At 44.7% G+C, this 26,251-nt stretch overlaps 1 protein-coding gene across 4 annotated transcripts in view; it reads left to right on the top strand.

Moving 5' to 3' along the window:
• Positions 1-26,251, top strand: part of LOC105474287 (SMG6 nonsense mediated mRNA decay factor) — a 248,234-nt gene that overhangs the window by 54,206 nt on the left and 167,777 nt on the right. For all 4 annotated transcript variants that reach the window (XM_071082118.1, XM_071082117.1, XM_071082116.1 and 1 more), the window contains 2 exons: positions 5,845-5,906; positions 13,983-14,128. In XM_071082118.1, coding sequence (XP_070938219.1) covers positions 5,845-5,906; positions 13,983-14,128 — 208 coding nt within the window. The remainder of the gene's footprint in view (positions 1-5,844; positions 5,907-13,982; positions 14,129-26,251) is intronic.

Here is a 26,251-nt window from a genome sequence, read left to right as displayed (position 1 = left end):
GAACAGTTCTGGAGTGGAGGAAGTAAAGGGTGAAGAACTGTTGCCATCCCGATTCTACCTCAGCCTCAGCGTGGCTCTTTGGTCCAAGTAAGGGACTTAAGGATTGATTTGCTTTATCTTCCTACAAGGCCTTTGAGTCATGCTATTTGGTTTTCCCATACTTTTTATTTACTTTTTTAAAATCTATATATCCTGGAAAGAGGAATGCTGAAAGTGCTAAGAATGAACCTCTTCTGTCTCTACTGAATGATTACCACATTACTGATAGGCTTCCACATTTCATGTACCAGGCCCCCCTTCCCTCTTTTTTTTTTTTTTTTTTTTTTTTAATTCTCATCTCATCTCTGTGACAGGAAAAATGACGGTAAGGAAACACAGTGCCTCCTGGAACCTTCACAGGCCTTGTCTCAGGTGTGGGAGCATAAATGGCCAGCGGGCAAGTTGTATGTTATTTATCCTTGTTCTTGGACTATAAGCTCCTTGGCAGTAGAGACCCTGTCTTGTTCGTTTGCTCCTGTACCCAGCATAGGAACGCGGGGATGAGGATGACGTGTGAACAACATTACCAGTGCGCCCACATCCTCCTCCGCCTTGTGATCTCAGTGCTTGAGAGAGACTGATAAGTGGGCTTTGATTGAATGCTATGAAAGTCCTGGCCATTTGACTAACAGGTACTCATGAAATTTGGTCTCCACCTATGTTGTCTCATATCTAAGAGGATAGATCCCTTTTCTAAAATGCAACCAAGTTTTGTTTTTTAAAAAATATATGGGGCCAGGACCAGTGACTCATGTCTGTAATCCCACTACTTTAGGAGGGTGAGGCAGAGGATCGCTTGAGCCCAAGAGTTTGAGACCAGCCTGGGCAATATAGTGAGACCCCGTTTCTACAAAAAATAAAAAACTAGCCAGGCGTGATTGTGTGCGCCTGTAGTCCCATCTACTCAGAAGGCTGAGGCGGGAGGATTGCTTGAGCCCAGGAGGTCTAGACCACAGTAAGCCTTGATTGTGCCACTGTACTCCAGTCTGGGTGACAGAGCGAGACCCTGTCTCAAAAAAAAAAGTATATAAAAATAGAAACATTCCATGCAGATAAGAGAATAATAATTTATGCCCCTCAAAATTACTTTAAAATGCACTTTGGAATTCCTTTAATACTGACTACCCTTACTATCCTTAAAATGATTCACTTTTCAGAACTTCCGTTTTTCACACAACTCTGTAAAAGCAGGAACCATTCTTTCGGAACTGAAGTTGGGCCTGTTTCAGAATCCCCTCCTCTTGCGTTGTTGTCTCTGAGCAGCTTTTCTCTCCTTCCTTGCTCCACAGGCACCAAGCCCTTAGACACAATTGTGAGGGATACTTTTCGAGGCTTGTGTAAAACATCTACTCCTCAGACTTCTTTAATTTATATTATTTCATTTCATCCTTTTAGTTCTGAGTTAGGTAATGTCAGTGGTAGAAATTCCATTTTACAGTCCAGGAACAATCCAAAATATTTTACTGACAATCCCACAGTTAATGACAGGACAGACTTTACTGTGTGTCCAGAGACCTACCCATCCATCTGCTGCCATTAGTGTCTCTTTGGGTTGAGCGCAGGAGTCCACAGTGAATTTGTTTTGGACTTGAACTAAGGAGACAGAAGACCCTTAGTAATGCTAACACTGCCTCTCAGGGATACACCCAAGGAGCATTTCTGTTTCAGTGAACAGTCCATAAATATGTAAGGAAAATGTGAACGCAGGTAAAGCCTCACAATTTGAGAAGTAACACCTATTTTCCATCTGAGCGAGAACCATCTAGATGTATTGTTAAAAATAAAAAAGTCTACCAGGCAAGGTGGCTCACGCCTGTAATCTGAGCACTTTGGGAAGCCACGGCTGGAGGATTGCTTAAAGCCAGGAGTTTGAGACCAGCCTGGGCAACAAAGTGAGAACCCTATCTCTACAAAAAATAAAAATAAATTAACCCTGTGCATGGGTATGTGCTTGTAATCTTAGCACTTTGGGGAGGCGAAGGCGAGAGATTGCTTTAGCCCAGGAGTCAGAGGCTGCAGTGACCCGTGATGTTGCCACTGCACTCCATGCGGGGTGACAGAGTGGGACACTGTCTCTAAAATAAATAATAAAAATTAAATAGCTGTAGAAATGGAAGTCAGTCCATGGTGATGTGTTAGAGAGGAAGGAGGAAGGAAGCTCAGACTAAGGCTTTTGTGACTGTGGATTTGGTGTCAGTTAAGAGTTCTCCAAAGTATCTGCCTCAGTGCTAGTTGACTTCATATTGTCTCTTGTAAATGTTGTTTAGGTCCGATTTGATCAATATGTAACAAATTCGCTCCCTCATGTCATACATCTTCTAGGATGTATCTGCATTTTTAGCTCCTTTCCTAATTGAAGTGTTATTGATGACAACAAAGAGAAAGTACGTTTAGCAGTGATGTTCAGGCTAAAAGTAAAGCAGTGGTTCTCATTAACTAAGGTTAGGGAGAATGTGTGTATAGTTTGAAAAAGTTATCTGAGATTTTCTTCACTCCCACTAGTTGAAAAGTAATGCATTGAAATTGACTTTTTGCAGTTAAAATATGGTAGTGGCAAGTATGGATTCAGGTAATTAGGTGGGCTTCATCTCCTCCACTAAGGGAAGGATCTTGGTGAAGTACACTAGAAGCACAGATGTTCCAAACCTCTTGGGGCTCTCATGTTAGTCCAGGCGGTGCTGTAGTTCAAACAGTATGAGTTTCCTACCTAATCAGGAAGGAAAACTTAAAAGCAAAACTTGAACGGCTTTTTAGTTGCTCTTATTCCCTCGTTAGCCCTTCATTGAATCAGCTCACCAGTTCTTTTCCTGAGATAGGTGTAGGATAAGAGAAAGAAAACTGGATTTGGAATCTGAAGACTTGGATTCAAGTTTTAACTCTGCCATTTACTAATGTAAAGTTGCTTAAATTTCTCAGTTGGCTTGGGGGATGGTATTTAGGCTTGAATGAATATTAGGCTTGAATGATGGTATTTAGGCTTGAATGATGGTATTTAGTATCTTTTGTTTTTTTTGTTTTTTTTGTTTTTTTTGAGATGGAGTCTCACTCTGTCTCCCAGGCTCCTGCCACCACACTCAGCTAATTTTTGTATTTTTAGTAGAGACGGGGTTTCACCATCTTGGCCAGGCTGGTCTCAAACTCCTGACCTCAATTGATCCACCTGCCATGGCCTCCCAAAGTGCTGGGATTCCAGGCCTGAGCCCTGCACCTGGTCTCTTCCATTCTGTTGATAGAGCCCAGTGTCCCTGGCCCTGACTCACCTTGCTGTATAGACAGGTTATCTTCAGTGAAATATTCTGAGCTTTTTATCTATAAATCAATGTTAAGCTAGTATTACCGATTAAGTGTAACTCATTTAAAGCAAAAATAGAGTGAACATTCTATGCAGAGTTTGATGTTGGTCATTGGTAAAGTGGGAATGTACCCCTTTTCCACACTTGGCTTCCGTATGAAATAGATGGAACTGCCATAGCTTGGTTGGTGTTCTGTTTTGCAAGAGGAGTAAACAGGGAGTTTTTCCTTTTGGGGCAGACTGCCCAGGGATACTGGACTCCTTGCCCTGACCACTGGGATCCTGGGGTCAAGATTCTTCACTTCTCTTCCTGGCTGGCTACAGAGCCCTGAAGATATTGCTTCTAGGAGACCAGGGAAGATGACAAGGAGGTTTAGTTTTTCGATTGTCTCTGCTTTCTTTGCATTTGAATTGAAATTTGTTTCCTTCCCTTGTTTTGCTGAGAAATCTTTTGGTTTTGATGGAAGTAGATTTTCTTTTTTTTTTTTTTTTGAGATGGAGTCTCACTCTGTTGCCCAGGCTGGAGTGCAGTGGCCGGATCTCAGCTCACTGCAAGCTCCGCCTCCCGGGTTCACGCCATTCTCCTGCCCCAGCCTCCCGAGTAGCTGGGACTACAGGCGCCCGCCACCTCGCTCGGCTAGTTTTTTGTATTTTTTAGTAGAGACGGGGTTTCACCGTGTTAGCCAGGATGGTCTCGATCTCCTGACCTCGTGATCCACCTGTCTCGGCCTCCCAAAGTGCTGGGATTACAGGCTTGAGCCACCACGCCCGGCCGGAAGTAGATTTTCTAGAACCTTGAACCACGATTGTAAATTGGGGGCTCATGGGCCAGATGTATCTGGCAAATGTGTTTTTTGGCTTCTTTAATGCTTATATTATTTTCATTAGTAGCCAACATGTAAAAGCCAGAGGATTTCACATAAAAATCCAGATTCAGTCAGGTGCAGTGACTCACACCTCTGTGATCCCAGCACTTTGGGAGGCTGAGGCAGGAGGATTGCTTGAGCCCACGATTTTGAGACCAGTCCGGGCAACATAGTGAGAACTCCAGTCTACAAAAAATTAAAAATTAGCCAGGTGTGGTGACACTACCTGTAGTCCCAGCTACTCAATAGGCTGAGGCAGGAGGATTGCTTGAGCCCAGGAGGTAGAGGTTGCAGTGAGCTGTGATCACACCACTGTACTCCAGCCTGGGCGACAGAGTGAGACCCTGTCTCAAAACAACAAAACAAGCTGGGTGCAGTGGCTCACACCTGTAATCCCAGTACTTTGGGAGGCCAAGGCAGGTGGATCCCTTGAGGCCAGGAGTTGGAGACCAGCCTGGCCGACATGGCAAAACCCTGTCTCTTCTAAAAATGCAAAAATTAGCTGGTTGTGGGGGTGCACGCCTGTAATCCCAGCTACTCGGGTGGCTGAGGCACGAGAATCACTTGAACTGGGAGGTGGAGGTTGCAGTGAGCTGAAATCATACCACTGCACTCCAGCCTGGGCGACAGAGCGAGATTCTGTCTCTAAAAACAAAAACAGGCCAGGTGCGGTGGCTCAAGCCTGTAATCCCAGCACTTTGGGAGGCCGAGACGGGCGGATCACGAGGTCAGGAGATCGAGACCATCCTGGCTAACACGGTGAAACCCCGTCTCTACTAAAAAATACCAAAAAAACTAGCCGGGCGTGGTGGCGGGCGCCTGTAGTCCCAGCTACTCGGGAGGCTGAGGCAGGAGAATGGCGTGAACCTGGGAGGCGGAGCCTGCAGTGAGCCGAGATCGCGCCACTGCACTCCAGCCTGGGCGACAGAGCAAGACTCCGTCTCAAAAAAAAAAAAAAAAAAAAAAAAAAAACCAAAAAAACAACCCAGATTGCAGTTTCCAGCTTGGGCCCACATAGAGGATTTGGCTAAAACTGGGGTGGAATAGTCATAGGTTGCTACTGTCTCCATCAGCATACTTCATGCTTAGCCCTGCAGACACTTGAATTTGCAGCTCCAGACATAGAACATGAACTCTAGTTTTTAAAGCTGGCGAAGTACAATTTGATGAGTTAGTGGTGGGTTACCTTGCTCTTGGTTATCAAAAAAGAGTCCTGCTTTCCTAGCTAAGAAGGTAGAAAAATAACTCAAATAGAACCAGGGACTTCACTAGTATCCTCGCTCCTGTAAGAGTTTCATTTCCATGATTATGGAGCCAGGGTGGCTCCTAGATCCTCAGAGAGCTGTGGGCATCTTTCTTTACATCCTGCTTATTCAGATTCACCACCTCATCCCCTGCACACAGGTGCCACTGCCGGCAGAGGGTGCTGTCTGCTCACTGAGCCTGCTGTCATCTTGGCTCAGCTGAGCGGCAGCTGTTGGGCATGTGCCCTGGGTCTGTGAGAGTTTGGGCATGTCCATTTGGTTCCCATCCCTAGTGCCCACCCCTTAGACCCTGGCCAGGTTATTGTGTCACTGGGGACTCTGTTCAGTAACAGGAAACTGGGGAAAGTTTAATTGTTTTCTCCTCTCCCTTTTTCCCATGCAGCTGAACAAAAGGTTCATCCTCAGTTTTCTCCATGCCCATGGGAAGCTGTTTACCCGGATTGGGTAAGTGTGCAGGATGTTTATTTTATTTTCCTACATTACAAGTCATTTTGGAATTTAATATTGTTAGCAACTGGACTGTGTTTGTAACTGAGGGCACAGGGTGTGAATTCTTAGAGGCCTCCACCTTCTCTTCTCTTCCCTTCATCTTCTGTCCTACTGTGCTCATGAAATTTGGGAAATATTACTCTCTATCTCTCTTGTTTCTTCTTTCTCTACCTTTACTAAAACCCTTCTTTAAATACAATCTTGTCCCAGCCCCCACCCCAGTCCCTCTGGGTTTCTCTTGCCTCTGCCTTCCAGCTCAGTCTCCAGTGAATGCCTCAAGGCAGTCGTGCTAAATCCCTGGGTACAGCTGTCAGGGGGTCCTCTTTGGGAAGAATACTGTCCACTAATTTTCCATCAAAAATAAGAGTAACATTTTCGCTCTATGTCCTTCTGACCCATATCCTTTCCTCCTGTGCTCAGTTTCCTGTGCCATATTGCTGATCTCATTAAATACCAAGCCTCTTACAGTTTCATCATTCACCATGGATTTCCATAGACATCTCAGGGAAGGTGGTATGTGCAAAACCAACACTTGACTGCTTAAATTCCTGGAGACAGATCGAGTTTTGAGTATTCCTTTATTCCTTGGGTGGATCCGAGTTCTTCCTCACTGTGTAAAACTAGTGATCCTACGCCCAACATAATGCCTACACACCAGAGCAGATGGATGCCTGGAGCCTCTTTAGTACAGGATCTCCCTGAGTGTAGGAGAGTGAGGAGCGGAGTAGGTGGCAGTGCCCCCAGACCAGTCTTCCCTTCGACCCGTCTTCCGCTAGACCAGTCTTCTACTGGATTCTAATATTTTCTGAGTTGGAAGTTGTATTATGAGCTGCCCTTTGGGGTGATTTGTTTTGAATTATAGATACCCCAGTTATTGTCAGTGTTTCCCTTTCACTTCCCGTCATAACTTCGTAAGTTTATCTGTAATTCTCTAGAAGACTTTCTTTTTTTTTTTTTTTTGAGACAGAGACTTGCTCTGTTGCTCAGGCTGGAGTGCAGTGGAGTGATCTCAGCTCACTGCAACCTCTGCCCTCTGGGTTCAAGTGATTCTCCTGCCTCAGCCCGCCGAGTAGCTGGGATTACAGGCGTGCACCGCCACGCCCAGCTAATTTTTGCCTTTTTAGTAGAGGTGGGGTTTCACCATATTGACCAGGCTGGTCTTGAACTCCTGACCTCATGTGATCCACCTGCGTCGGCCTCCTAAAGTGCTGGGATTACAGGCGTGAGCCACCGCTCCCAGCCTAGAAGGCTCTCTTAGTGGAGGTAGGGGCTATGTCACTTTCCACATACTGTTGTAGGTAACTTTTTTGAGAAGTGGAAAGGCTTGGTTCCACTGGAAGAAACTGCTCCACGGGCAGTGGACTAGAAAGTGTGCTTATTACATATTCATTCAGTATCGACCTGGGTAAGATTGATAGTGATGGTCATTGCAAGCATAGTTCGGATTTCAAAATGACTTGGGAAAATTGGAAAAGGTACTAGTAGATGGATCTCTGTCTGTAGACATAACAGGTGGAGATATTCACTTAGGCAAAGTAAACTAGATGCATCACTGGTCCCATCTCCTGCCTCCCAACTCCGCTGTCCTGCCACTGCCACCAGTTCAAGTTCCACTCTGGCAGTTTTTGCCTCACTGTTGTATTCCTAGAGCCTGGCATGTAGTATTTGTTGTATAAATGAATGAATTATAAAAAACGGATGGATTGCCAAGCACTGCAGAGAAACATATAGTATTCTAGTAGGTTACTGTAGACCCAAGACAGTCACTAGTGAGTAATGTAAGGCTGTAGTTACAAGGTGGAAGTTACTTACATTTTTAAGATGATATCGGAATCATCTTAAAAATAACACATCAGAGTAGGAAATACCTTTGTGCTACTCTTAAAGTAACAGTTGATGGTACTCCTGCTTTTTATTTATTCTTTTTTTTTTTTTTTGAGAGAGAGAGAGCCTGTGTGTGTTACCCGGCTGTAGTGCCATGGCTATTCACAGACATGATCATACCACACTATAGCCTTGAACTCCTGGCTCAGCCTCCCGTGTCACTGGGACTACATGCTCCACCACGACAACTGGCTTATTTATCTTCTTTTTTTTTTTTTTTTTGAGATGGAGTCTCGCTCTGTCGCCCAGGCTGAAGTGCATTGGTGTGATCTCGGCTCACTGCAGGCTCCGCCTCCCGGGTTTACACCATTCTCCTGCCTCAGCCTCCAGCGTAGCTGGGACTACAGGCGCCCACCACCACACCCGGCTAATTTTTTTTTTTTTTTTTGGTATCTTCAGTAGAGATGGGGTTTCACCGTGTTAGCCAGGATGGTCTCGATCTCCTGACCTCGTGATCTGCCTGCCTCAGCCTCCCAGAGTGCTGGGATTACAGGCATGAGCCACCGCGCCCGGCCTGTTTATCTTTTATAGTTCTCGTTTTTTCATCTTTCTCTCCTTTACTACTTTTCACTCAGTGTTTTCTTTCCTTTTTTCCTTGGCCTATGTTTGTTCTTTAAATTTTCCTCTACCATGTTGCCCTAAGTCGAGATTTCTCAACCCTTGGCACTGTCGACGTTTTGAGCCAGGTGACTCTGTTGTGAGGGGTGTCCTGTGCGTTGTAGGATACTTAGCAGCGTCCCTGGCTTCTTTCCACTACGTACCAGTAGCACACTCCCCCACCAAATGTGATGATTCAAAATATCTCCAGATATTGCCGAACGTTCCCTGGGAGACAAAATTGCCCCTCGTTGAAAATCACTACTCTAGATATTTCTTGCCCTGTTAGAGACTTTTGGGACTAAAAAAGTTATAAATCTTGGTGCAGAATGTAGGAACATTTAGGGTATATTTTTATCAGCTTATGCAGTAGTTACACCCTGATTTCCCCTCCACTTCTAAAATTCTTATATTTCAGCACATATTTTGGAATAAGTTTGGGAAAGGACCACAGTAATGATTAAAAAGCCAGATAATGACTGGGCGCAATGGCTTACACCTATAATCCTATAGCATTTTGAGACGCCAAGGTGGGAGAATCACTTGAGCCCAGGAGTTCAAGACCAGCCTGGGCAACATAGGGAGAAGACTCCATCTCTCTTTTTAATGGATATAATAGAGAATTTTTTTTTAAAGCCAGAAAATGAGATCTGAAAGGAAAAATTAATTTTAAAAAACATTAAGGTAAAAAATATTTATTTAGAGGCAACTGTAGGGTGCCTACATGCTTAAATATAAAAGGGTCCTAACAGGATAGTCTTGATTTTTATGGAATGACAGTAAGGGAAATTGGCTTCTGTTGTAGCTGGAGAGATTTGGGTTAGGTGTAAGAAAATTTCACAGAAGGGAAGATGGTTGAGAATTTTCTTTTTTGGAGGCTTTTAAAAATGAATAGATTATCTCATTTGTCTGAGGTGGTTTACTGTGTTCCAGGTTATTTTTCAGGATCTCTTTTATTCCTGCCTATAACATATTCTGTAGTCAAAAAGGTAAAGCCAGCCCAGTTTCACCTTCATGAGAAATGACTTACGGTAGTTTTCATTGAGGAAAATGTATGTCAATTCTAGGCACTGCATTCCCTCTATGGGTTTCCTCTTATTCTGTCCTGAAGGTAAAATAAAATTGAGCCCCATCTTTATTCTGGAAGGCAGAAACAGAAATAACATTTCTATTGCAGGGAGAAAGGTATAGACGTCTGTAAGACTAGGAAAGCAATGATCCCAAGCCACACACAACATCGTGGACTGTTGCCTAATTACCAAGAAGATGTGAAATGTGGGCGGTGTTGAGAACGAATTAAGAGTGAGGAGATTGTAATGGGGAGCAGCTGAAGGCACATCACTCTCCCGCCTGCCTTTTCAGAAAAGCCCCGACGCTGTGCTTCCGGGCATGGTCTGCTCTATGCCTGGTGCTCCACAGTGCATCAGCATAGACTCGAATGCCTACTATGTGCAAGATAAGTCTCTCAACTCCCAGCACTAGCTGACCAGAGGTTCAGAGCTTTAGAGGAAATACTCAGTGCCAAAAAGAGTTTGTTTTTCACTGCTTACTAGTTACAAGATCTTGAGAGTAAACAAGTCAAAGCTGCTGTGGGCTTCAACTAACCTGATCAATGGTTTAAAGAGATGATCTCTGAGGTCCATTCCAGTCCTTATGTTCTGTAGCACTATGATTTGTTTTTTTTCTCATTTCCACCCTGTCACATGGCTTAATTTTTTGGTTTTGTTCTTTTGCTCCTGGGTTTTTGCTATCTTGCTCGGTTTTTAAAAATTAAGAGGTTGAAAAAAACTAACCTGGATTGTTTTCTGCAGAGAATGTTGTCTAGCCCAGCTGTGTTCCTCAGCATCTGAGGGCTGAGTCCTGCTCGGTTAGTCACCGTCTGAGTCAGTCCTGGGCCTAGGTCCCGGTGTTGTCTGAAAGATTCGTTTCTTGAAACTGCCATTCAAATGAAACAAGGTGTCCCTAGAGATCACTTCACAAGGCACCACTTTTGTCCGTGAAACACACGGCCCGAAAACGATGGTATCTTCTGAGGTTTTAAAGGATAGGGACAGAGTCATCTCGGATTCAGGAGAAGGACTCAGTCGGGGTGCCATATGGTTCCTGACAGACTCTTTCCTGGTGAGAGGCAGATCACACCTGTGCTCGGACTCCAGTGAGAGAGGTTAGGAAGCTGCAGCCTCTAGGCTCTGAATTTGTGACAGATAGTATGCTTTTGCTTCCTATTAGCCTTGATCATAGTTACCACTTTAGTTTTTACTTGCTTGCCTAGTCATGCTATTTGCATAGCTTTAAAGTCTCTTGGAATTCAAAGACTGATGTATTTATTTTGTACTTTTAATTTTTAAAAACATAATGTTTGTGCCTGATTCATTTTTTAAGTTAACAAATGTTCTTAAACACAAAAGTAAGATGTATTCATTATGGGATAAATCTTTTCTTTCTTTACAGTGCTCTTTGTAAAGTATTTAGAAAACTCAGCAAAGAAGAACAAATAAAAAATTACCCATATTTCTACCACCTAGAGAAAACACTGTTAAAATTTTTTCAATTTTTTCTACATATCACATACATACTTTTAAAAATTGCTTTATAACTATTTTTTAAAATATATTTTGAAGTTTCTCTCACATGATTAAAAATGTGATACAACTTTAAAAACTAGTATTCAGTTGTATGCATTTGCATCTTAATCATCTATTGTTGGGCGCTTTCGATTGCTTCCAATTTTTGGCAATTACAAATGACCACTTTTTATAAGTTTTCTCTGTTGCTTCTCTTCCTACTTTATTGCTGCGACTGCTGTTTCTTCTTAGATATAATTTTATAATTATTACATAAATATTATCCAGAAATCCTTAAAAAAGTACAACATTAAAACTAAGACTAAAATTTCTTTTAACTCTGTGTCCTCCAAAAAGATAGCACTAGACATTAGGGCGTGTATTCTTCCAGACCTTTCATTGCCTTTACCTGCTTACTTACATATGTGTCCATCAGACTTACTTACATATGTGTCCATCGGTAAGTGTAATTTTCTGTCTGTAATGCAGGGTGAAGCAAAGATGATTTCTCAAAGAGAAAGACATAAAACTACTTACAGGTAGTTTGAGGCCAGAATTAGATAGCATTTTGGTTACAAAACTGGAAACCAGAAACCACCTACTGAGCCCCGAGGAGGGTTCCTCTCTCTCTGTGTGTGCCTCCCGTGGTTACTGCTGAACAAGGCTGGTTTTGCATGAGTAGATCCACCTTCCCTCGCATCTCACATTTGAAGTTACTCTAACTTATATCCTTCTGCTTTCAGTTTTTTCTTTTGTTTTAATCATGTTGAATTAGTTGACAGGCAAAGGGAGAATTTTTTTAAAAAAACTTTTTATAAAAAGGAAATGTGGACAGTTTGACCTGGTGCTCGTTCAAGACTTCAGTCTGACCCAGAGAGTGTTAATGGATCTGTTTCAATTCCTACCCCAGGGAAGAGGCTTCCTCAGACACAGCTTCGAAGCAAAACTGTCCCACGTGACACTTCTGTCCTGTCGTTCTGTGCTGGCTCTCTACCGCCTTTCAACACGGAGACACATGGCTCTGAAACTTGCCCAGCGTGGCTGCTTTTCAAGCAGAGTGAACGCTGCTATTCTCGTAACGAGAAGTGCTAGCCCCCCTCCCCACCTCTGACCAGAAAGAGTACTGCACAGTGTCAGGATTTAAAATGAAACCTTTGTTATAGCCCATGGGGAAAAATGGATCTAGTCCAGCCCCAAACATATCACTCTCTGCCATTCCACATCTTCCAAGAGTTTTAACGGCTCTGACATTTTTTAGAGGGAAAAAAAAAGAGTTTTGTTTTGTTTTGGAGGGGTGGGTACTTGAAATGGCATGTGGAGAAAAAAAGCAAATGCATGGCATCTTTTGTGCCAATGAAAATGAGGACAGCTCAGCAGAGAGGAGAACTGGAATGTAAACTGTAATTGACCCATAACTGTGGCACGACTTCTGGGCACCAGGGGGTCAGTAATAGGAGTTGCCATCCAAGAGCAAGGAGCGAAGATTGCCAAGATTCCAGAAAACCTGGAGTTTTGTAATCTGGGGAGTGCGCTACTCAATCGGGAAGGGCCAGGATGGGTGAAGCTAGAAGCACCTTCCTCTAGAACTTGAGACTGGTTTCTATCTTTTGAGAAGGATTACCTTCCTTGTGGCTTTTCAGAAGCTATTTATTAATCCAACCTGGAGCTTTTCCCCAACCCCACAAGTATGCCACAAGCAGCTTGTTTATTTGGGGTCTGGGGGACATGGTAAAAAATACTTTGGTGACCACGAATTGTTCGGCATAGCCCTAAGGCCTGCGTGCCTGGTTACTCTCTCAAGCACCAAGCTTGAACTTGCTTTTTCTTTCTGAAGACTTCAGCTGTGGTTTGTTTCTGTTGCCAAAGAAGCTCCAGGCATGCACCGCTGTTTGGGATCCAGTGGCCACAGTTGGCAAGGAGTGATTTGAATGACCTCTCCTTAGGAGCCCTAGGTCACTGGCTAGATTTCTGCCTCCCTGCGTTACAGCCTCTTCCTGTATTGGGAGTGGCACTTGGCCAGGGCATTATATTTCCACTGGCCTGAAAACATACAGACCCCGATGAACAGAGGCTTGTGAGAGGGAGGACGACGGCAACACAGGAAGAACTGAGACAGATGACTGGGGGCCTCTAGGTCTAGGCATTCTTCAAGGGGAAATTTGGGATCCTCAGGTGGAACAGTCAGTATGATAGTACCTCAGAAGACAACAGCAGAACTATGTCTGGTTACCTAAAGTAAACCCTTGAGTAAAAAATCTTTAGGCCGGGCGCAGTGGCTCATGCCTGTAATCCGAGCACTTGGGAGGCCGAGGCAGGTGGGTCACTTGAGGTCAGGAGTTCGAGACCAGCCTGGCCTACGTGGTGAAACCCCCGTCTCTACTAAAAATAGAAACATTAGCCGGGCATGGTGGCACACACCTGTAGTCACAGCCCCTCAGGAGGCTGAGGCAGGAGAATTGCTTGAACCTGGGAGGCAGAGGTTGCAGTGAGCTGAGATTGGGTGAAAAGAGCGAAACTCTGTCTGAAAAAAAGAAAAAAAAATTTTTTTTTAAGATTCATGTTACTCTTTTAATTGAATTCAGTTTCATACCAGAGAGTTTAGGGACTATGAAGGTTTTAGGAAATTTGTTGAGTATTTAGAAAAGCTGATGGTTTCAGAGAGAAACTTTGATATCAGCTTGAATGCAGTTATTGCCAGGGGTGAGGAAATAGCATACCAAAGCATAATCACTCATAGTGATTTATCCAAAACTTGAGTTGTTTCCATCTCTGAACCCTGAAAACTCCTTTATCTTGAATTTGTTCAAAATTACAGGATTCCGGGAAGGTTTGTGAAAATAGCACAGAAATGTCCTAGGCAGTAGTTGTCTGGTGTGTGTGTGTGTGTGTGTGTGTGTGTGTGTGTGTGTGTGAGTGAGAGAGAGAGGGAGAAAAAGAGAGACTGAAAGAGAGCATTGCCTCACCGATGGGTTTGCTGTATCTGCAGGATGGAGACATTCCCTGCAGTGGCTGAAAAGGTCCTCAGGGAGTTCCAGGTGTTACTGCAGCACAGCCCCTCTCCCCTTGGAAGTACCCGCATGCTGCAGCTTATGACCATCAATATGTTTGCGGTCCACAACTCCCAGCTGAAAGGTAAGGAATGTTTAGTTTCTTCATCTAGAATATAGACAGATAGAGATTAATGTAGCTTCTTTCTACCATACCTACCTCCCCCCACCCCACCCCAGAACACACACACCCTCCCCTTCCTACCATTGTCTCAGATATTGAGTTTACTTTGAAATCTATATGACTCTCCAGTGCTTGGGTGGGATGGAAGGAGGGAATCATGGGTATAGAGCTTAGTTTGCAAATGCAGAGATGCTGTTGCACATCTGGCCGCACAAAAGGCAGCAGCAAGGCCTCTTGAAGGCTGCAGACCCAGAGACTCTCCCAAGGGAGAGGCATTGCTGAGATATTTCATTGCAGAGACCATACGCTTGGCAGGGATTGGGAATAGCTGTTTCTGGACTCATGTACCCTGTTTGTTCAATATGGAAAAGTCTAGTTCCCTATGGGATATCCCTAGTGGGAGCCTGCCAGGGAGTAAGAACCAAAAATTGATGAGCTTTGGTGATTCAAATCTGGAAGCACAAAAACCACCAGGCCCAGAATTTGGCTGGTATACCAGTGTGCATTCTGAAATGTTTTTCTGAATGTGTTGGGGTTTTTTTCATAGGGGGTCAGGTGGGTGTGGAAGTAGAGGGGAGAAGGGCAGATTGGCAGGGTTTTAAATGCTTTGATGACCAGGTCAGGGTCAAAGGATGTTACCAGGATTTCTTCCCTTCCCTTCCGTTCCCTTCATTTCACTTAGGTAAGGATGATATGGTATGACTTGATGGAATTATGTAGCACAGGGATGGCATTATTTTCTGTGTTTATTTGCAGGGGTGATTTGGTCCATGCTGGCAAGGAATCATTTCAGAACAGTGACAGAGAGCGTTTGGTCTCAGGGCAAGAAATGCCAGGAAGTGGGAATTGGCCCATAGAGACCCTGCTGTAAAACAGACCTGGTGTTTCTTGACAGAGTGCCGCTGGGTCTCTTGTTGCCCCTTTTCATAGCACTTTCTCTCACCATGAAGTCGGTTTATTTATCTCCCTGTTTGTACTTACGGGTTATGCTTCACTTGCTTGTGGTGGGGGAGTGAGTATGCCACACTTTGCCTTGAAATGGAAATGTGGGTCTTTCTGGGGCTAGGCAAGGTCCTCTCAGAGTGTGTCTGGGTTCTCAGTCACTTCTGAATCCTAGAGGATTTCCTCATCTCGTGCTGCCTGCTACAGCGTTTACAATTTCCAGCAGAAAGCAAGATCGGGGACTTAGATGCCTTTTTGAACTTGGCTAATTTTTCCTGAGATGGCTATTTGGGTAAATGGCCCTGAGGAAGCATCGGGTCCTAAGTGACAGCACTGGTTTTCAGGGAGAAGAGAAGAAAATTTGTAAAGTGCTGTGCTGGTGAGGCCCAAAGGGGAGGGACGGTCTGCACCAAGTAGGAAGCCCACTTGACTCTGGAAATGGGCCATGAGGTGCCCTCCCGTTCATCTTCCTCCCCAGGTGCCCTCCCGTTCACCTTCCTCCCGAGGTGTCCTCCTGTTCATCTTCCTCCCCAGGTGCCCTCCTGTTCTCCTTCCTCCTGATGTGTCCTCCTGTTCATCTTCCTCCTGAAGTGTCCTCCTGTTCATCTTTCTCCCGAGGTGTCCTCCTGTTCATCTTCCTCCCGAGGTGCCCTTCTTTTGATCTTCCTCTCGAGGTGCCCTCCTGTTCTCCTTCCTCCTGAGGTGCCCTCTTGTTTATCTTCCTCCTGAGGTGCTCTGTTCATCTTCCCATCTCCACTAAAAACAACCCACAGAGTTCAGTGAGCTGCCTGTCTCAGAGCTGTAGCCTCAGCCAAGACATTGTTCCTGCACCAAATGACCTGTGGCTTCTTTAGGTGTGAATGTGAAGGACCTGCAGCCCTTGCCCATGAAGCATCTGTTTTCAGCAGCTTCTATTCCGTGGAAAGGAATACCTTGGCCTTTTAATAGGCCATCAGTGAGTCTTTTTCTTGTAGCTGTTGTTAAGAAAAGGTTAAGAAAATAAGGGTAGGCCGAGTGCTGTGGCTTACGCCTGTAATCTCAGCGCTTTTGGAGGCCAAGGCAGGCATATCACCTGAGGTCAGGAGTTTGAGACCAGCCTGGCCAACATGGCGAAACCCTGTCTATACTAAAAATACAAAAAATTAGCTGGGCTTGGTGATGGGGACCTGTAATCCCAGCTTCTCAGGAGGCTGAGGCAGGAGAATTGCTTGAACTTGGGAGATGGAGGTTGCAGTGAACGGAGATTGCAAACTGTACTGCAGCCTGGGCAGGCAGAGCAAGGCTCCATCTCAAAAATAATAATAATAATAATAATTAAGAATTAAAAATTAAAAAAAAAAAGAAAATATGGGTAAAAGGAAGGTAAGATGGTGAGTACAGGGAAAGAAATTGGTTGTCCCCTGATTTGAGGCCAAGGTACTTTTTCTAGGACTCTTCCATGGTGGGTCATAATGAGCACCCTCTAGCCAGGAGAGACATGTACAAATAAAGCCCGTACTTGAGACCCTACTCTTCGTTACTGGTCTGCTCCTGACTCTCACCTCATTGTTACCTCGATGAGGTAATTGGGGCCAAGAAGAGTATGAGTTGAGGTGGTCAGAGGCTCCAAGGTGTTTCAAGGAGAAACGGCCCAGGCCACAGGATATAACACTCAGCGAGGACAGAGAGCTCTGTGGACGTGTTGCCAACTACCCGGTGTGCAGCTGAGGCGGCCATCCAGACCCCACTGTGTGGGCTGCCGTTGGGAGAGGGGCGAGCAGAGTCTAGACCCCACTGTGTGGGCTGCCATTGGGACAGGGGCAAGCGGAGTGCTCAGCAGGGCTGGCTGGTGGGAAGATGCACTTTTCCATTTCCCAGCACATGAGTCATCATCCTTGGTCCTCTGTGCTGTGCTTGCCTGGACAGTGGCAATAAGGGGGTGTTGTGGCTGAGTAGCAGCATCTGTGCTGGGGGTGGAGAAGGAAGGGGGTTGGGGAGAGGGTAAAGATTTAAATCCTTCACTAATCAGCAGCAGTTTGAATCACATTTTTATGAGTAAGGAAGTGATAAATCAGCCCTGCGTGTTCAACCCCCAAGTCCCGTCAGCCAGTGCCCTTCTAAAGGTTTCTCCCCTGGCCAGTCTGCACGCTGTCAGAGTTGCCACCCACCCTCAGGGCCCTGGCTGCCTGAAACCAGGAAGCAAGAGCCTGATGCTGCCTTGCCCTCCCAGGTGCTGGGGTCTGTGGTGAATTGGCAGTCGCTGCAAGCTACAGAACATCTGGGCCATCATTTTTCTTTCCGTTCCTTCTTGGACATGTCCTTCTGGGTGGGTGTTCGCACATGTCAGTTTCTGGACTCTGTGGAGGAGGAGCATTCCAGCCTGAAGCAGAAGTGATCTTGTGGCCCACCAGGCAGCTGAGATCCTCGCAGTCTCTACCTGAGTCTTCCCTGTAGATGTGGTGCCTAAGGAGTATGATTTGGAGAGCCACAGGGAGCAGATTCCTTTCTTTAAAAGTGTGTCCCTTGCTGATGCCTCTAATGCTGTCGTGAATCCTTTGTTTTTGTGTGTTCAGCGCCACCCTTGTATAACTATCTTCTTTTCACACTATCAGTAATCCAGGATGGAAATCATATTGTTGCTAACATTTTACTGTGATTACTTTTCAAGTGTGTAGAAAAGCTTTGGACACTGCAGAAGGCAAAATGAAAGGAAAAGTTTCAGTGGTGGTGAGAGAATGGCATCTTTGCCTTTCCCTAGGTTATGGTTTTCCCAGGAGCCCACTCCGCTCTTGGGCGCAGAGGATGTGAGGCCAGATTTGCCCCCCTTCCTACAGGGCGAAATAAGTTGAGTAATGCCACATGATTTAGCCAACTAAACTTTCCAGTTACAGCAGTGGTCTTAAAACTCATGGGTTCACGGGTGTTGGTGGAGAGACCTTGATCTGCTCTCGGATGGGCCCTATGCAGAGTCCTACGTCAGTGGATACGGAATTCTAGAATCCTCATACTGCACACTCAGGTAGTTGGGGATAGATAAATTTGAGGGATGGGACAAGGGACATTTGAGGGCCTTGGCTTAGGGCCTGGTATTTATTCGGCATTCAGTAAGCATTTGCTGAGTGTAGGGGTGAGGAAGGCAACAGTTCTGGGAAAGCCAGCTCTCACTGAGCAGTGTGTTCCTTACCTGGCCCAGGTCCAAAGCTGGTGGTGAGATAGGTGGTTCCCAGAGTGATGTCATGACTGGTAATCTCTCTAAGGCATTCCTGAGCCTGAAGGGAGGAAGGGCTTTCTCCACGTGCCTCAGTGTTTAACACTTCGGTAGTCATCTAATTGGTTGACGTGATGCCGGAGGGTGACCTATTGATCTAAACCACAAGTACGCCAAGAATTTTAATTTTTTAAAAATTTTGTAATTTAAGGAAATAAAACTCTAGTTTCTTGAAGGGAAGAATTGAAGCAGCATTGTTGTAGGGGAGCACTGAAACCCCCTTGCATCCCCCATCTGTGCCCAATTTGCTCCAATCTGGCCTTTTTTTTGTTCTTCCTTCATTTTCTCTCCCCCCCTCTTGTTCTCTCTTTTTCAAAAATGTTTTATAATTCCTGGAATCAAAACCATCTCAGGCACACACTGTTTTATTTTACTGTATTATTGGATTATACCGCCTATAAATCACTGGATGTTACTCATTGGCCACCACTGGAATAACTTCCCTTTTCTGTGCCCTGGCTCCCTCTTTTTCCCTCTACCAGTTTCGTAGCACATACATCCATTTCAGCTTTGCAGAGAAGCCCCGGTGGCAGCAAGAGGGCACCCAAGAGATACTTCTTGCATGTGCTGTTGGTGTTGCCTGCTTTTAGGGGATATTTGGGAGCTGGGATTGAGGTAGAGCCTGACTTGCATTCCTTTCATTATCATTTATGCTTGCTTTTTTTGGGCGGGGGGAGGAAGGGACAGCGTCTCGTTCTGTCGCCCAGGCTGGAGTATAGTGGTGCAATCTTGGCGCACTGCAACCTCTGCCTCCGGGTTCAGGCAATTCTCCTGCCCTAGCCTCCTGAGTAGCTGGAATCACAGGCGCCCACCACCACGCCTGGCTAAGTTTTCTATTTTTAGTAGAGACGGCGTTTCACCACGTTGGCCAGGCTGGTCTCAAATTCCTGACTTCATGATCCGCCTGCCTCAGCCTCCCAAAGTACTGGGATTACAGGCATGAGCCACCGCACCCAGCCTTATGCTTGCTTTGAATGGTGTTAGTAATCCTGAATTACAGGAGGTAGAGGGAGTGTCACATGTGGGTCTCTAGAGGGACAGAGAGCTAGCTAGCTACAGCTGTCTGTATAGGACTGATAGCTTTAACTTGTAGGTGTGGGGTGTTTCATGCCTCTGTTGTGACGGGAGGTGACTCTGGTTGAGTTTGGTTTGCAACCGAAATGTCCTTGTCTTCCAGCATACAGCCCATCTTAGAGACCTTCAGAAAAGCAGTTTGCTCCTCTGTGGTGATTCACTTCTGTCGTGAGTCTCTTACCCAAGCCGAATGTATGAAGTGCCTAATCCTCCGCTTGTCAGAACAGTTGTACAGGAAATCCACCTTTCATAAGAGGTTAGGCTTGAGTTAGCTGTGTAAACTGTCCCCCTCAGTCCTCCTCCTGTATCTTTGGTGGTGGAAACCCTTGGGCTTTTTCTCTACAAGGATCTGTGGGTAGATTTCCGTAGGTACTCAGTGCTACCTGACCTTCATTTTCAGGATGCCTCAGTTTAGAGAAAATGAACAGAGCCAGCCTGCGCAAGGAATTTTGTGAGAAGTAGATTCAAAAGTCAGAAGAGGTTAGGCTTTGGAAGGCAGGCCAGGGAAGGATGCATGCTTTAGCTCTGCCCTCTTTCCCTGCGGGGAGATAGAACTCTCGACAGGCCGCTTAGTGTAGACTGCTCTCGGCACCTCGGCCTATGGATCTGCCTGTAGTTCCCTGAAAAAGAAGTTAAAGAAGTGAGTATGTCAAGGGACCCACCTGTCTTTCTACCTCTGGGTTCCAGGGTCCTTGTTTTCAGAATGTATTTAGGCTAGGGAAGGAGAAATAGGAAAAGCCAAAGAAATGAGAAGATTGTCCTCTCAATAAAATTAAGCCTCTTATCATATCAGTTGAAGAAATGGTCTTTGTTTTGCCCCAAGATAGCAATGTGGTTTGGTGTCCATGGCTGCTTTCCTGTGGAGTGCAGAAATGCAATATCCCATGTTGCCCAGATTTCGTTTCTTTTGCCATTTTATAGCTTCTCAATTTGATTGTTTGTGGTTTTACTTTTTCTTTTTTTTGCCCCGACATGGACTTATTCTGAAGGAGAAACATTATTTGGGGGAATTTTGGCAGCAGGACACTTTTCTTTCTTTTTTTTTTTTTTTTTTTTTTTTTTTTTTTCTGAGATGGAGTATTGCTCTGTGGCCCAGGCTGGAGTGCAGTGGCACAATCTCAGCTCACTGCAACCTCTGCCTCCTGGGTTCAAGCGATTCTCATGCCTCAGCCTCCCGAGTAGCTGGGATTACAGGCACAGGCCACCACACCCGGCTAATTTTTATATTTTTAGTAGAGACAGGGTTTCGCCACGTAGGCCAGGCTGGTCTCGAACTCTTCACCTCAAGTGATCCGCCTGCCTCAGCCTCCCAAAGTGTTGGGATTACAGGCATGAGCCACTGTGCTTAGCCTGGCAGCAGGACTTTCAGCTACCTTTTCAGAGCTCTACGTTTTCTAAATGTATAGCTTGGGTGTGGGTGTGGGACTCAGACCAGATACATACTGTGTGCTGAATTCACAGAGAAAGTAGGTATGTTCTAGGGGGATGGTGAGGGGCGGGAAGTGTTGAACTTTGGACCCTAACCAAGTAAATGCCTATCTGAGGAAGAATTGTGGTTTTTACAGGGTGTGACCAGTGATGACAGCCACAGCAATGACTTGGTGCTAATACATGATGACACTTTATAGTTCCTGCATATGTATTTTCCTTTGATTCTCTTGTCAGCCCTGTGTGACAGACTGGACAGAAATTTTGTGTCCTATTTCATAGATGAGGAAAAACGTATCAGAAAGGTTAAGCAGGGTTGCACAGCTAGTAAATTATACACAGGTGTCAGTTGTCCACCCTTTAATATCAGAAAACAGGAAAAGCTTCTCTGGGCAGCTAGACAGTGCAAGGAATTCCCCCCAAATCCGAGCAGTCTTGTTCTCTGATGAAGAAAGTGACCTGTGAATCTGATCTGAGACAGGAAGAGGAACAGGAGTAAAGGAATGAGAGTTGGGGTAAGTCAGAATTCTCCCAAGTGACGTGAGACTCGGTAGGGCTACAACAAACAAGCTAGCAGAAGGTTGTTGTTTGGGCAACTCGGGGCTGTCTGGCGTCCGTGTCCACTATTGTCATGAGTAGAGGAAGCCTCCCTCTCAAATGGAAAGCATAGTCCATGACTAGTTGGTGGAAGTGTTTATTCTTTCTCTTGGTTTAGAATATATAGTGTCTCTTAAAAAGGGGGTGGGCGGATTTTTTTAAGAACATTGTTTTATATTTTCACCATCATGTCTAGTATCCCTCTTGTTTTAGAAAAGAGGCCTTTTACATGCTATTCTTAGAAGAGATTGTGCTGCTTTTTGTGGCCTGGGGAGAAGGTACATATGTCATTGATACAGAAAATAGTGTGAGAGTATAAAACATCTGAAAGAAGGATAAAGTAAATGCACATATAACTACCACCCAGGTTAAGACATAGAATATTGTCAGTCACTCAGATGTTCCTGTATACTTCATCTCTGTATAGCTGTAGTTACCTCCCCAACAGGTAACTGTCATCCTGACCTGCGAATTCATTTCTTTGCTTTTCTTTGTAGTGTTATCAACTATTATGTGTATGTGTATATATATATGAAATATAATTTTGGGCCAGGCACGGTGACTCGCGCCCGTAATCCCAGCACTTTGGGAGGCCGAGGCGGGCAGATCACTTGAGGCCAGGAGTTCAAGACCAGCCTGGTCAGCATGGGGAAACCTTGTCTCCACTAAAAATACAAAAATTAGTCTGGATGTGGTGGCTCACGCCTGTAATCCCAGCACTTTGGGAGGCCGAGGCGGGTGGATCACGAGGTCAGGAGTTCTAGACCAACCTGGCCAAGATAGTGAAACCCCATCTCTACTAAAAATACAAAAATTAGCTCTACATCGTGGTAGGCGCCTGTAATCCCAGCTACTTAGGAGGCTGAGGCAGGAGAATCGCTTGAACCTGGGGGGCGGAGGTTGCAGTGAGCCAAGATCGTGCCACTGCACTCCAGCCTGGGCAACAGAGTGAGACTCCATCTCAAAAAAAAAAAGTTAGCTGGGCACGGTGGCACACACCTATAATCCCAGCTACTCAAGAGGCTGAATTGAAGCACAAGAACTGCTTGAACCCAGGAGGTGGAGGTTACAGTGAGCCAAGATCACACCACTGCACTCCAGCCTGGGTGACAGAGCAAGACTTTGTCTCAAAAAAGTCAAAGTAAAACGAAACACATAATTTTGCTTTGCTTGCATATAGATGGAATCGTGCTAATCATACTATTTATATTATTTTCTCCCTGGTTTGTTTTGTTCCATATGTTTGCGAGTTCTGTCCATGTTCACATGTGTAGCTGTAGTTCATTCATTTTCATTGTGGTAATCCTACATTTTAGTCACATTAGTTTATCCATTTTTCTGTTGATGGGCATTTCAGTTGTTTTCTCTTTGGGACTATTAAAAGCATTGAGTCTGTTGATGGTTACTGCAGTTATTGGTACATTGGGAGTTATATACATCTTCCTATATTTTAAAATGAATTTTATTGAAGTAAAGTTTACATACAATAAAGCACAACCATTTTAAGCATGCACTTCAGCCAGTTTGACAAATTTACATGCCCAAGTAACTAATCATCACAATCAAGATAGAGAATATTTCAGTTATCCCAGAAGTTCTCTTTGTGCCCATCCCAGTTGATCTCCATCCCACCCCTTGCCCTAGGCGACTGCTTATCTGTTTTCTGTCATTCTGTGTTAGATTTGTCTTTTCTAGAGTTTCATGTAAATGGAATCCTAAGAGTCTGTACTCTTTGTGTCTAATGTCTGACTTCTTTAGCCTCAGCATAATAATTTTTAGATTTATTCATGTTGTTACATGTATCAGTATTTCATTCCCTTGTATTACTGAGGAGTCTGGATATTCTGTAGTTTTGTTTATCTAGTTACCTGTTGATAAACATTTGGGTTGTTTCTGGTTTTTGGCTATTATGAACAAAGTTGCCATGAGCATTTATATCCAAGTATTTTGTGGACATGTTTTCATTTCTTTTGTCTTAAGTACCTAGGAGTGGATTTACCGGAGCATATGGCATGTGTATCTGACTCTGTAGGAAACGCTAAACTGTTTTCTGTGGTGGTGGGACCATTTTATATTCCCTCCAGCAGTGAGAGTTCCACTTTCTCTATTTCCTTGTCAGCATTTGGTATTGTCATTTCTTTTTATTTTAGCTATTCTAGTGAATGTGCAATGCTATTTCATTTTGGTTTGTGTTTCTCTAATAACTAAGATTGAGAGACTTTTCATGTGTTTATTTGCCATTTGTATATCTTCTTTGTGTTTAGATCTCTTGCCCACTGCACTGCACCTCTGCCTCCTGGATTTAAGCGATTCTCCTGCCTCAGCCTCCTGAGTAACTGGTACTATAGGTGCTCGCCACCACGCCTGGCTGATTTTTGTATTTTTAGTAGATACAGGGTTTCTCCATGTTGGCAAGACTGGTCTCAAACCCCTGACCTCAGGTGGTCCACCCGCCTCGGCCTCCCAAAGTGCTGGGATTACAGGTGTGAGCGCCCAGCCCCACTTGTTTTTTTTTTTGTTTGTTTGTTTTTTTTTTTTTTGAGACGGAGTCTCACGCTGTTGCCCAGGCTGGAGTGCAGTGGTGTGATCTCGGCTCACTGCAAGCTCCGCCTCCCGGGTTCCCGCCATTCTCCTGCCTCAGCCTCCTGAGTAGCTGGGATTACAGGCGCCCGCCACCGCGCCCGGCTAATTTTTTGTATTTTTAGTAGAGACGGGGTTTCACTGTGGTCTCGATCTCCTGACCTCGTGATCCGCCCGCCTCGGCCTCCCAAAGTGCTGGGATTACAGGCTTGAGCCACCGCGCCCGGCCTGTTTTTTTTTTGAGACGGAATCTTGCCCTGTTGCCTGTGCTGGAGTGTGCAATGGCGTGATCTTGGCTCACTGCAACCTCCACCTCCCAGGTTCATGCAATTCTCCTGCCTCAGCCTCCCAAGTAGCTGGGATTACAGGCTCACACCACCACACCGGCTAATTTTTTGTATTTTTAGCAAGACAGAGTTTCACTATGTTGACCACACTAGACTGGTCTCAAACTTCTGACCTCGTGATCCACCCACTTTAGCCTCCAAAAGTACTGGAATTACAGGTGTGAGCCACCGCGCCCGGCCTTTTTTTTTTTTGAGACGGTTTCACTCTTATTGCCCAGGCTGGAGTGCAGTGGCAACGATCTCAGCTCACTGCAACCTCTGCCTCCCTCCTTCAAGTGATTTCTCCTGCCTCAGCCTCCCTAGTAGCTGGATTACAGGCGTGCACCACCACACTGGGCTAATTTTGTGTTTTTAGTAGAAACAGGATTTTTCCATGTTGGTCAGACCGTTCTTGAACTCCCGACCTCAGGCAGTCCGCCCGCCTCAGCCTCCCAAAGTGCCCACTGTTTTTTTTTTTTATCAAGTTGTTTGTGTTTATTATTACGTCTTAAGAGTTCTCTATATAATCTGGACATAAGCCCCTTATCAGATTGATATTTTGCAGAAATTTTCTCCTGGTGCTTTCCCATTCTCCTGTCTCTTCTGCTTCTCTTTTTCTCCTCTCTTCTTTTGGATGGATGATTGTTCCCATTCCACCATTGTCATCGTGCCCTTTACTCCTTACCCCCAGCACTAGTCTTCTTTTCTTTTAGGGTTACCCTAGGAATTAAAGCATGCATACTTAACCTTGCCAAAATCAAAAGTTAATCAGATTTCCATTCTCCTCCTAACCAATACAAGAACCACAGAAAAACTTAAAATTTTATTTATTCAATTTATTTTCCCAATTTGCATGCCATTGTTGTCATGTATATTCTTTTTTCCTTTTGAACCCTATAAAACAAGTTATTGTTATTTTTGGTTTGGTTTATTTGTTTTTTTAATTAACATTTTGACAGTAAATATTTATTCAAACTCACCTTTGTTTTTTGAGGCAGAGTCTCACTCTGTCACCCAGGATGGAGTGCAGTGGTGCAATGTTGGCTCGCTGCAACCTCTGCCTCACAGGTTCAAGCAGTTCTTGTGCCTCAGTCTCCCGAGTAGCTAGGATTACAAGGGTGTGACCACACCCAGCTTTTTTTTTTTTTTTTTTTTTTAATATTTTTAGTATAGACGGGGTTTCACCTTGTTGGCCAGGTTGGTCTCGAACTCCTGACCTCAAGTGATCTGCCTGCCTCAGCCTTGTGAAGTGCTGGGATTATAGGTGTGAGTCACCGCGTCCGGCCTAAACTCACCTGTATATTTACTGTTACATTCACTTTTGCATTTCAGACCCTCTATCTGGAATCATTTTCTTTCTGCCTGAAGTATATTATTTAGAATGTATTTAGTGAAGTTCTTTTGATGGCAAATTTTCTTCATTTTTTTATTTGTCTGAAAATGCTTTATTTTACCCCTATTCCGGTAATAGAATTCTAGCCTAACAGTTACTTTTGCTCAGCCCATTGAAGATAGGTTACTACTGTCTTTGGGCTTTCACTGTTGGTGATTAAAGTCAACTATCAGTTTTGTTTCTGTTTTGAAAGAAGTCTGTCTTTTCGCTCTTGGTTCCTTTCAGGTCTTTTTAAAATCTTTGATGTTCCATAGTTTTGGTGATTGGTCTAAGTTTGGAGTTTTAAAAATTTTTCCTGCGAGGTATTTGTCGGGCTTCATGTAACCTATGGGGTTTGTTTGTTTGTTTGTTTGTTTTCCTATCAGTTTTGGAAAACTCTTAGTGTTCTTTTTTCAAATACTGCATCTCCCCGTGCTTTATCTTCTCCTTCTGTGACCCTGATGAGACATACGTCAGACTTAGTTTTTGATGTGTCTTAAACCTTACTTTGATTTTTC

Source organism: Macaca nemestrina, chromosome 17 (genome assembly GCF_043159975.1).
Source record: "Macaca nemestrina isolate mMacNem1 chromosome 17, mMacNem.hap1, whole genome shotgun sequence".
In the NCBI taxonomy this organism is placed as follows: domain Eukaryota; kingdom Metazoa; phylum Chordata; class Mammalia; order Primates; family Cercopithecidae; genus Macaca; species Macaca nemestrina.
The sequence above is the reverse complement of the archived record's forward strand: the minus strand, read 5'-3'. Positions and strand labels throughout refer to the sequence as shown.